Source organism: Wyeomyia smithii, chromosome 1 (genome assembly GCF_029784165.1).
Source record: "Wyeomyia smithii strain HCP4-BCI-WySm-NY-G18 chromosome 1, ASM2978416v1, whole genome shotgun sequence".
NCBI lineage: Eukaryota > Metazoa > Arthropoda > Insecta > Diptera > Culicidae > Wyeomyia > Wyeomyia smithii.
In genome coordinates this window covers 131228407-131241537 of record NC_073694.1, presented here as the reverse complement: position 1 = coordinate 131241537, position 13131 = coordinate 131228407, and the positions used below count along the sequence as shown (strand labels likewise).

General features: G+C 38.5%; 1 protein-coding gene across 1 annotated transcript; it reads right to left on the bottom strand.

Annotated features, from left to right (window-relative positions):
• Nucleotides 1-4917: 4917 nt before the first annotated feature.
• Nucleotides 4918-11920, bottom strand: LOC129717748 (chorion peroxidase-like). Its single transcript, XM_055667873.1, has 4 exons — nt 11601-11920; nt 10915-11533; nt 6531-6691; nt 4918-6472 (listed from the first exon to the last, which is right to left on the bottom strand). Exons 1-4 carry the CDS (start codon nt 11785-11787, stop codon nt 5058-5060), a joined length of 2382 nt encoding a protein of 793 aa, XP_055523848.1. The 5' UTR covers nt 11788-11920; the 3' UTR covers nt 4918-5057.
• Between the last annotated feature and the right edge of the window lie 1211 nt (nt 11921-13131).

Below are 13131 nucleotides of genomic sequence, written 5' to 3'. Positions count from 1 at the left end.
TGCTAGAACTATCGAAATCGGATGAAAATTGTCAAAGTTACAAGAATTTCAAACGAATACTACGTCGGGCACGTAAGAGTTTTTTTTTTGTCGAGCATATTACGGAACTACCTGACCCGGCAAACTTTGTCCAGCCCATTCATCTTCTTTATTTAATTATTTTAAACATTCAAAATTGATTCCACATACTTACAAAGACACTACTGGTTGGTGTATCCTGGGAAATGTTGTCATTCCACTTTTTTTTTGACCACTGTGAAATTTTTTTTAATTTTTTGTGGTATTGTCATCCAGCAACAGCTAAGTAAGAAGGTGCGACGCGATCATTAGCGCGTTAACCATATCTTGGTGGTAGAGAAAATGCTTCGCTAACCCGAGCGTCTGTTCACCAAGATGGTGCGGCTCAAAAAAGCGTCTGTCTTCCATGTTATGGGCGGCTAATCAACCTCCTGGTGCCAGCGTGGGACTCTAAACAGTACAGTCCCGATGGTCCTCCGACGAGACTAGGGGTTGGTGCAGGCCTTACAAGCCCGCCGTAAAAAATAATCAGTACAGGAGACAAATGATGTTAATATGGATCGGAACAATCGGCATAGACAAAGGCAACGAAAACGGACTAACGATTGGAGACTGTATCATGAAACTGCAAGTCTCTTGGGAAGTTCCCTCATTCTTTCCAACTTAATGTGGGTCCGTAAGTTCGACATTGTAGTGGTGTAGTGTAGTGAGACATTGGAGAATGCACTATAGCCTCAACGCGGTCTGTGAAACTCCTAGGATGGTCGACGACAAGCTCACCTCTGAGAGCCACGTTGACTACGTCTTCAAAAGGGGTTCAACGATCATCGCGTCATTATCACGTATGATGAAGAATAGCTCAGTGCTATACGGCAGCAAAGATGACTAGAACAAGATACCTGACTCTTGTAGAATTCATCGGGCATGATTGTCACTGCGCGTGAGCAAAAGTCGAACTAATTAATACACTGTTAATATGATGTAAACTTAACGTGATACACTGGCGGAAGCAGCACTACAATGAACACCTAATTGGGGCAGAAGCAGAGGACCAAAACGATTGGAGGAAAGACTTCGTCAGCACAGCGGATAAGAGAGACATACCACCCAGCTCAAGCTCAAGAACATAGCAGCTCAAGAACAACAAATCAGCTGGAAAGAATGGCATTCTTGTCTGCATCAGCTGATAGTCAGAATCTAGGATACAGAACAGCTACCGGAGCAGTGGAAGAAGGGATGCCTAATATTCAAGAAGAGCGACAAGTTGGAATGTGAGAACTACCGAGCGATCACGATTCTTAAACAGCCTACACAGTGCTTTCCCAGATCATCTTTCGCTATCTGTCGTCGCTAGAACAACAGTTTGTGGAGATTTATCAAGCCGGTTTTGTGGATGGGCGATCGACTACGGACTAAATCTTTACGCTGCAACAGATCCTCCAAAAGCGTCACGAATACCAAGTCCCCACGCACCACCTATTCATCGATTTTAAGACCGCTTACCGCATCTATCGACCATGTAGAGCTATGAAAAGTTATGGACGAAAATGGCTTCCCTGCGAAACTTACAAAACTGATTAACCCCGTAGTGCCCAAGTTATTTTCCAGACGGACCTCGGTAAAATCACTATGAAGAGGGGGAAGACCACGATGGATGATGTACAGTGCTGTGTGAAGATTTCGAGTGCGGTATCAAGCCCATTTGAAACTCGCAAGGGGCTAGGCGACTAGGCAATGGACTTTTCAACCTCTTGTACAATATTGCGCTTGAAAGTGTTATGAAACGTGCAGCCCCTAACATGCGGGGCATGATCTTCAATAAATCCAGCCATTTTATCTGCTTCCCTGACGACGGGAATCTTGTCGGAAGGACGTTTGAGGCGGTTGTTGAACAGTACTGCTGAAGCTGAAGCTGAAAAGTGAAGCATATAAGGTTGGATTGAAGGTGAATACGTCGAAGAGCAAATATCTGTTAGCAAGAGGAACCGAGCCCGATAGGGCTCGCATAGGCAGTAGCGTAGCGATCGACGGAGATGAGTTCGAGGTGGTTGACGCATATATGTACCTAGATTCATGTTGTAAGAATGCCGGACAACAATCCCGCAAAAATAGTGTTCGTCTCGAATCCGGCCAGTACAAGACGCAGTGACAAGCTAGGTAGCTGGACTAAGTGAAGCAAGATCTCGGAATTGTAGGACGCTCAAGACCGAGTGCGTTGGCATAACATTGTAACGCAGGTGGAATCCTAAAAGATTTTTCACCAGGAATATAAGTAAGAAGGTAAGTTATAGTCTGAAAATGCATGACGAATTTAATATTGGATAGGTTCAAACTCAAAAGACAAATCGTCTGAAATTGTTTGTTTTATCGAAATGAGAACATCCTCGTCATAAGATTTGTCTTAAAGTGTCTTTGCTTGTAAAATATTGGTTTCAAGATGCTTTACGTTAAATCTTATCTTATTACACAGTTTTGCTTGATTCAGGTTTCGAGGCATGATGCCGGCATGATGTTGGATAGTTTGTTACTTCTCCGTGAATATTTTAACAATCTACTGATTCATTCACACAATCTTTTGATTTCCACGAATTTCTGGTTGATTTGAGATTTTTCAGATTGTTTCTTTATATCAAAAACAAACAATATCTAGTATCGGTTCTGGTTGTTCATAAGTATGAATGTTATGATCAGAAAGGGTTTTGTGCAGAGCCGCGACCGCAAGTTTGATGTGGAACTACATAACGTGGTTTGATACATTAAACGCATTTTTGCAGTTGAGTGTGATCTCAAATCTCTTGTTCGAGACTATGGGGTCCGGGTCAATTTTCGGTTTGTGTGCATCACCCAGATTACGAAAATTCCCGTATTTGGTGGTACTCGGTCATTTTATGCTATGTACCTAAGAGCAGCAGTCGTCATCTTAGGATTAAAAATAGCATATGGAGTCAATTTAAGTGGAATTTATTCAAGAAAATTCCGGCAATTAATAAAACCATAGAAAACTCTAGGTTTCTTAAAGTTTTATAAAGCCTAAGCTTTGAAGCATTGCCAGGCTTTAATTAGGGTTTATAACGGCAGAAAAGTTAGCTCAGAAATCATAAGTTGTTGCTAGGTATTTACTAAAAAATGCGTGCTCAATTTCGTCAAATTCTGAGAAACTCCAGATTTCGTGAAATTTCGCACACCCTTAATGTAAAGTCAATTTCTGGCCTCTGGGCAGCAATCCACGTCCGACTATGGTATTGGATGGTATACGGCCATTTTGGGCTATTTTCCATAAAACGGAAACCGTCATCTTAGAATACAAAATGGCATGTGGAGTCAATTTGTGGTCTCTAGGCATTATTCTGGTTCCGGAAATACCCACACCGGGTGGTATCCGGTCTTATTAGGCCGTTTCCCAGAAACCGGAAGTCATCATCTTGAATTTCAAAGTAGAATGTGGGGTTGATTTCTAACTTCTGGGTATTATTCTGGTTCCGGAAAAACCCTATTCGGTCATTTTAAGATGTTTTTCAGACACCAGAATTCAAAATGGTGTACGTGGTCGATTTTTGGCTTCTGTGCATCATCCCTATCATTTCTCGCTGTTTTCTGGCGAAACTGGTTGAAATATGTGTTTCATTTGTGTACTTACCGTAAAAGATGAAAATATTAAATATTGGTTGTAATTAACGTGATTTTTTACGAGGTACGTATCCCCCGCGCAAGAATAAACCTGATTGTATGTGGAAGAAGGGGTGGTAAAATGGACACCCTAAACCATTTTCTCCACATTTTAACACTACAACCATGAGACTATTGCGCACATTCACTGAGCCACTAATGGTTGATACAAAAAATAAGAATGTAGTATTTTTCGAAGTTTTCATGAGCTTTTTGAAAAGCAGTTTTTAGGGGTGAAATGGACAAGTGTGGGTAAAATGAACATAGGGAGGTGGTAATATGAACATCTTGGGCGTGAGAATTAATTATCGCATTACAGATAGTAAAATGTTGTCCAATAACGAGTGACACACCTATGCAGTCACCGACAGTTTAATTATCACCGTTTATCGTAGATCTAATAACAAGCATAAGCATAAACCTGACTGTATGTTCGTGGACTCATGACAAATGTGATAATGATTTCTCCATAAACACAACATACAAAAATCTTTTTCCTGAAAAGACCGATTCAAATGATTTTAGGTAAGTAAAAACGATGCGACAAACAAACACTATCTAAAATAAGAAATCAAAGTGGCCCAAAGCGAGGAACAGACTGTTGAATTTCGTAGTATTGCAATCTGTCCACGGTTTCATTTCTTACGCGTAATAATACCATTATATTTACAACGGGTTCCCTCTTTCTCAGGTTACCTACCTATTTACTCTTGAATCCTGTGATCATTTGGAACACGCAGTGATATATGCACGTGTTACAATGTCTCTATATACACACAGCCAGCAAACCACTCACTGACGTTAAACTCTGTTTTGACACAGCAAATTTCTTTCATTCTACAATTTCCGTATGCGAAACTGTTAACACACCAAATAAAACTCCGAAAACATACATGAAAAGGGAAACAAATTTTACACTAACCTTGCCTGTAATATACACATCTAAATTTTGGTACTTCTGATAACGTTTACTTGGTAACTAATACTTAAAATGGTTGTATATAAATAGGTTTCAAAGAACTATTTTTTCTGCAACCAAAATCGGCATCCTCCGGCGGCGTTAATTTTTTTCCTACTAATAAGATAACGTCGACAAGCTGCGCACGCATCGCTGCGATCGGATCGAATGGTTTGGAACAGATGTAAACAACACAGCATTTGAGCTGTGTTAAGTTAGAAAAACAATTTGTCGGTCACTCACCGATTTACAGTACTATTTTGTTCAATACCACATTTCTTGACAAAAAGAAACTTTTTTATTGTATTTATACAATCAAACACGAAAAGAAACAAATAATTATTACACACGAATGAGTACATGAATCTGAAGGAAAGTTTCACTCACATACGAATATTCACATTTCACTTAAAAATTAATGCCGCCATGCCTCAAGGTCTAAATCGTGATACTGATTGCACGGTACTGGCAGATTATGTGACCCAGACTTCAAAAAGGCACGCGGAGCCTGATAAAAATCCATACGCTGGTCGAGGTTGGCGCAAATCACACTAGCCAGATTGGTCTGTTGAATTTGTCTCAACTGATGGGAGGTAAAAGCGCCAGGATTGATTTCTGGACTGTTGGCATAATAATAACGATCACCGTACTTGAGGCGAGCAAACTGTTCCGCAATCAAATGTGCAAACGTTTCTCCTACCAGGCCATCAGGCTGTGCAGTTTCTAGAAGACCTCCGATCCAAAGGTCAATATCATCGGGAGACTCATAAACTTTGGCAAATTCATTGCCAATTGGACCCATTTCTTGAAAGCTTCCTATTTTTGACAAGCCAGCCCAGACGCGATAATCATTATAGGGACGAACGGCATGATCACGGCCTCGCTGAATATTCAGCGAAGGTAAATCAGAACCAAAAGGTGCGTGTCCTGCAAACAGTAAGCCTGCCAATCCAGTGGTAACAAATTCATCCAGTTGCTGTTGCGCTTGATTGCCGAGAGAGAACATGTAGTCGTCGAAACTGGTAGGATTAAGTAGTCTCGAAGGATCATTGAAAACTGTATGGATGGGAATGTCTTCCGCTCGCGTGTGGCGGTGTCGGATGTGCAGATGACCGTCTACAGTTGAATGGCCAAAACGGAAAGCTGCCGCGCTCACTTCGGTCAATACGGCTGGTTTTAATTTATCGTTGTATAACTTGTTATGACCATGGACGTCGTCCAATAATCCGTATTGTCTCGCTTTTCCTAATCCTACTATTATCGGGAGGTATTCGTTGTAAACGATGTGCTGGAGTTCAGCAATCACGATTTTACGTGTTTCTTGGTACAATATTTCATCACTCCAGTGTGAATTTACTTTGCTTAGAATATTGGCTATACGATTATGCTCTCTTAAAAATAGCGTATGCACTTGAACTAGTGAAATAACTTGATTAGATCGATCATCCCCCGCTTCGAAGCAAACTTTGGCCCACGGTTCGCATACGCCTGGATTTGGATTCAGAGGTAACAGTTCAATTCCAACTGGAAAAGAGTTCCTGAGTTGTCCCTTTTGGAATGTCCGTAGAGAAGCTGCTAGTTCATCATCTGAACCATAAACAGTTGATGCGTCAATGAAGTGTGTAACCTTGTTGACCTGTTTAGCGTATCCCATCCGACATTTACTTTCACTAGCTAAGGTAAGCCGAACAAAGTTTAGACATCGCACTCCGAACTTTGAGTAAAACGGATCATGCGGGCTTACATCGATCGGCATGCAAGCGTAATGTAGCTCATCTCCCGGTAATGTATGTGATCCGTCTGCTGCACAGCAGTCAATTTCCTTTTTTCCTGAAAAGCAAAATTATTAAATATTGGTTTAACTCATGATTTTTAATTTTGGTATAACCTATTTTAATACTGGAACTTCTAGAGAAATCATGTACTATAAACTGGCCAAATTGCATCAAAAGAAGGTTTAAATGCGGTTCTGGTCGATCGACATCATGTAATATGGTAGCGCAAATTGTCCTTGGACTAGCCAGTCGGTTACCGCTCACGGAATGTGTCCTGAAACGATAAATTATTTACATTTTTTTGACGTAGTTCGTTCTTTAAATATTCAAGCAACACTGTAATCATTTAAAGCTGGGTCAATATTGACAGGGTTCAGCGGGGCTAGCGCTACGATCGCATTGGTTTCAACGGTCTTTCTCAGCCGATATTCGAACACACAACGACTTGCTTGTAAGGCCAAAATTTTAATTCGAGACCGACTGGAAGGTTTTAATTTATCGATTGTCCGTCGTTCAATATTATAAGTTATGAATGAAGTTTATTTCTCAGTTTTATATTTTCGGAAAGATATGATAGCGATACCCTCTTGAGGATAAAAATATAAATAGACCCATTTCAAGTAACAGTATTTTAAAGTGTGACTTTTTTAAAAAGAAATCTCAAGATAACCAATTTTCGACTGAGTTTTGGTCAAGAAGCATTACATTGACAGAATTTTACAAAACTTGAAACCTGGTGGTTTCCTTCTCAATAATACCACTAAATAGCTGCGTTATTAAGTTTTACAAATCAATTTCACGTTGTTCATTAATTTTCTTCTACACCTAACTAGGCCGAAAAATTAGAATTTATCGCATAAGGAGAATCACCAAACCATGGCGTTCGAAAACTATGCTTTGATACTGTGCTGATAAATTACCACGTAAAGCTTAAATTTGAAAACACTTTGACTGCGTATGTATAATGAAACATGGTATTTTGTACGTTATATCAGTAAACAATACAAAAATTGAAAGAGACTGCTAGAAACTCTACCACGAGTCTAATTTCAGCCTCAAGCACGCATGCATGAAATCATAACACTGATATGAGAAGCAGTAGCCTGGAATCCCTGCTACTATAGTATTTATGTGAAACACATCGGATTCTATCACAAGCATTGCGTCGTGTCGAACACTTATCAGCTGTTCGGAGTTGATGAAATAGTCAAAATTGTTCTCTGATCCAATTCATAGAGTTAACTGTTTGCATGCAACAGCAATGCATTAAATGTAGTACAGCGGTGAAACCGCCGTGCAAAAAGTTTTACAGTTCTACAAACACTTATATGCGTGACCAATCGGACGTACACTAAAATAGAATATTGTGTAGGCTAGAAGAATCGCTAGGCTGGAATTACTCGCCGAGCTTTCTCGGTTTTATTATATCATTTTTCACATTTGAAAGCATTTTATCGGTACCAATGAGCACCAAACTCTGATTGAAAATATGCAATATTTAGGTAGTTTCAATGTACTTGATAGTCATGGTTTTGATTTAATAAGTGTTTTGCGCTATTCAAAATATCTATTGTTAAATATGAATTTGTTCTCATTTTTGGATATTTATCTTTTTGGGTCGTTCTCTCCCTCTCTCTCTGTGTGTCTCGCTCTCTCTATCTTTATTCTCTATTTCTCTTTTTTTTTCTTTCTCTCTTTCGTCCTACCTCTTTCTCTTTCTATCTTCCGTTCCCTCTCTCATTCTCTTTCTCTTTCTTTCTATCTCTTTTCCTTTATCTCTCTTTCTCGTTCTCTTTCCTTTTCGCTCTCTTTGTTACTCTCTTTCTCTTTCCCTTTTCTCTCTCTTTCATTTTTTTTTCTGTTTCCTCTCTATCTGTTTCTTTTCTTTCTCTCCTTTTCTCTTTATTGCTCTCTTCCTTTTCATCTTTATTCATCTTTTTCTTACTCACTCTTCCACTCTCTCGCTGTTTCTCTTCTACCTTTTTTTTCATACTTTATCTCTCTTTTCCTTTTTTTACCGTTGTTAGTTGCTCAAAGGAAACTAAGAGTAATTGACAACTTTGTATAATGTTCATCGTCTGCCAGCTCCGTGAATATGTTATATCTCGAGATTGGCTCATATAACCTCGGTGTGTTAGTGTTTCTTACAAAGGATTTTCCGAGAATACGATGAAATTATCAAATTTAGTTTTTAAATACAAAAATAATCTATCTGGCAAATACTTCCTGTCAAAAATAATATTTTTTCTGGATCTCTTGCATTGTTTTCTGCAATATTCACCTATTATTATTTTTTCCTCGGACGTCTTACATAAATTGCAGGAAATAGTAAAAAGTGGCTTTGACAAAAAATGCGTTATCTTGCAACAAAAAGGGGGGTCCCACAGGGTGCGGGGTATCCCCATCTTCGGTGTCGATGGGTGTCGATTGGGATGTTTCCAAAGTGACACTAGATGAATAGTTTCCCCGACTTTGAGCAAAATCTGTGATGGTCGTGTACAAGTTTGTGCTTTTTCGTGGTCACTTCGTATGGAATGATCCCTAAGTCAATTACTATCATGTAAAAATAAGGGGATTAGAAGAACAGTGGTTCAGCGCGCTCACATCATGCGGAATTTACGCGGTTTTTTATACGGATTTTTCAAAAAAGTAATTTTTTGGGCGCCGTTTTACAAATTTATTTTTAACGTTCAAACCGCCCAATTAGAGTGTCTGATTAGGTTACTTAATCCAAATATTAAATATTCACTGATTTGGCCTAACATCTCTACATTTTTTCTTGATATTCAGCTCAATTTCAAGGTGGAAATAACACTGCTTTTAATTCTTTTTCGAAAGTATTTAGCAAAAACAATTAGAAACCTTTAGCAAATGAAGTTTTTTTTTTCAAGCGGATTTCGGAATTTACATGATTGTTTACTCACTACGTATCCCCGCGTAAAAAAGGCTTTAGTGTAGTCACAAAAATTCCATTCCCACATACAGACTGACATTCTATGCAACCTTTCGTTGCACAGTCTGAAATAGTGTGTTTTCCTGACACTTCGTGGCTGATACCAGACACCTTGTTTTCCGTGGGAGTAACAACGACGACCGCATGGCAGCAAAATGACTGGTTTACAAAAAAATAGCGAAAAAGTTGTCTAATCCAAGAAACATAAAACTAAAAAGGACAGGTACAAAAATAAAAAAAGAGCCATGTTTCTCTCCGGGGTTTCAGTAGAAGTTGTTTGTTAAAATCAATCTAGCGACAGACTTGATTCCAGGTGGTCGTTATTGTGTGTGCTTGTGTGTGCGTGTGTGTGCGTGTGTGCGCGTGTGTGCGCGTGTGTGTGCGCGTGTGTGTGCGCGTGCGTGTGCGCATGTGTGTGCGCGGGTGTGTGCGTGTGTGTGTGTGCGTGTGTGCCTGTGTGTGCGTGTGTGTGTATGTGTGTTAGTGTGTGTGCGTGTGCCTGTGTGTGTGCGTGTGTGTGTATGTGTGTTAGTGTTTGTTTGTATGTTTTGTGCGTGTGTGTGTGTGTTAATACCAATGTTTTTGTGTTTTTTTCTCTTAATTTCTTTTTGTCTTACGGTGTATGTTGTTTTTTGTAGAACAGAATTACTGTCTACAACTTTCTCAAAGCCATTATACCAATCAAACGAACCGTTCTAGCTTTAACTTTTTTCCTTTTATTCGGAAAATTTTAACTTATTTTGTTTTTCATTTTTCCATGACCATCAATCATCAAGCAATATCCACACATCCACAAAACATACCTGCATTTTTTTATATTTTTGATTCCAGTACCCTTATGGGCAAAAGGGTATTGAGAAATTATGAAAATTACGTATAATTCATAATAATAGTAAGTAAATTATGAACACAACATTGAACAACTAATTAAATGAATAAATGAAAAAGCAATGGTGTCATTTGTTCGCTCTCATGCACTTTTCGTGTTCCCTATGAGTTCTATAACAACCGTGTAACTTTTCAGATCGATCCGTGGAACTATATTTTCGAGCCCGATTTTGTAAGTTTCCATGCGATTTTATATGGGAATAGAAGAGCTCTTCCCAAGAAAAGTCCCTACAAACATCATGTATCGATATATTTTTAGAAGCCAACTGGACATCTTTGGAGAATAAGTTTTGAAAAAGTGCATTTTTCTATAAAAAACGTATGAAAACTTAAAAAATAAGACGCGAAAATATAGTTCCACCGACCAATCTGAAAATTTAAACAGTTGTTATAGGACACATAAGGAAAACGAAAAGTGCATGGGAGCTAACATTCATTTTTTGTCCCACCCTATTGGTGATATGTTATTAATAAAGCATATATGAACTCTCCCAGAGACCAGCTCGATGCTGGCCTAACAAACCGGTCATCACAGGATCGGTAGAAACTGTTAGTGCTTTTTTTTTGTAAAATCGTAGTGCGTAATTGTCCAGTACACAGTATTATCTCTGTCGAGAATGAATAAGTAATCTTTCACTTTGTTCATATACACTCACCTCGGAGCCCAAACACCATCCTCGTAAGCTGGTGGAAGAACTTTCTTGAACGGTTGACCTGCAGCTCCCCATGAAGTCCGCTCCGGGTGAAGGTTATTGCAGGTACCATCGATGGAACGGTACCGGGAATGAGGATTGCATTCAACCGCCGGAATACAACGCTTTTGATGATGCTTGGGCATTGCTTCGAATCTATCTAGCTGACGATCCACAAGTGACATGTTGGTCATTTCAGCAAACTGTTTGCTAATGAACACATTTTCATATAATTGTTGCTGATCTCTTTCCTCGTGCGACGCATGCTGTCCCGGCTGTAGTAACTGATGAAAGGATGAATACGGCTTCTGTTGTTCACTAGCGGTTTTACCGGGGATTTTTGATCCTCCAATTTTTCTAGCATACATCTGACGACCATCATGTACAGCATTCAAGTAAACTTGTCCGAAATCTTCCTTTCGGATTGAACGCCTCACTCGAACTCGCCAGAGATGATTTTCGTTGAGTAAGCAACACACACCAGCCGTTCCAAATGCCGTTACACATTGTCGACTGTTAACCTTTCCATTGGCTTCTATAAGACACCTTCCGGCTACAACACATTCTTCATTTTTTTCGCAATCTGTTAAAACCAAAACAATAAATTTGGTGAAAAATTACGTATTTACACACAAGGATTCATTACATACCACTAAAACTTAAGCTGGGTTCGGATGATAGAATGTGTTCATTCTGATTTGGAGGCGAATCGTGTAATATTTCGAGTTGCGATAGCACTCTATCACTAGGCACACATTGGCATGGAAAGTAACCGAGAGCAGTATAGAGGCTTATTAGTAAAAGTTTATTGAACATGGTTATGTCCTTATGACACATTTGATGAATGATGAAACACGTATCAACTACCGTTCACAGGTACTCTATTTTGCATGCCAACTTCTACAAGCCAGTGTATATTAATTAATTCTAATTATCCATTACCGCTGTGAATCATATTGGATCGTTGACCGGATATATAGGAACGCAACAACGGTTCCATTGTTTCAGGCAAATCAATCGCCGTTCTGTGCATTTTATAAACGCAACGGGGGACTTTCTATCAAATTTACGTTTGGATTCTCGGATTCTCGTTGGTCGTAATATTTTTAATGTTCGTATGCAATTCGAAATGCAAGTAGCACCCGTGAACTTTTTATCTGAAACTACACTGTAACTTTGGTGATAAGTGGTAATGAATCAAACCAAAGAGTGATAACGATAAATTTTTTGTGCCACAAGACACGGGTCTTTCAGAAGCCTAAATCTACATACTTTACCAATAAAATGTCCTACTATTTACTGTTACTCTTTACATTTAACATCAAAAACTTTCTGTAAAACTAAAGATAAGACATCTTACAAAATTATTATTTATTTTTCAAAACAATTTTTTATCGTCCGCTGCTTATAAAATCAGTTCGTATATAATATATTTTAATGATAAAAATATTTTAAAGTCAAAACGGTTTGTTAACCCGGTATAATATTTTCGTTAAAGTTATCAATAATAATTGTGACCTTAAAAAATATGTACCTACACGCTGCAAAATTTTTTAAAAAATGTCTGAGAAATTTCAACTTTTTTGTTTTGTTTTTACTCAACGTTTAGACAACCATAAATGTGTAGCTAACGTTTCATCGATTAAAAAAATATTTGCGCTTCCTGATATATGTTATTTATATTTTTTTTGTGTACATTTTTTCTACAACTTTGCCAAAGACATCACATCAAAAATATTTTAAAATCCTGGATTTTGAAATTATTTTTGATTATTAATACCGTTTTAATACAAGCGCTTTTCCAAAAGTAGTCGTACCAAAAAAATATTGCCTATAGCCAAAAATTATATTTTTAATCCATAGGAATATCTATGCGAGGTTCAACCAAATGAAAAATGATAATATAAAATCATTCTTATCACCCGGACTCTGGTTGCAATGAGTCTATTACCTCGTGCATTAATATGATCAGTCCCAGCAAAACGGCTTGTTCGATTGGTATAGTGTCTTCGGCAAAGCTGTAGACAATGATTTTGTCCTTCTAAAGATAAATACACCTTGAAGAAAATTTAAAAATTTCAATTTTTTTTTGGTTTCCTTCTCCATGTTTGAACAATTTTGAATGTTAAGCTAACTTTTTGGATTTTGAAAAAACCTTGGGTTTTCCAAAAGTGAGCTCTC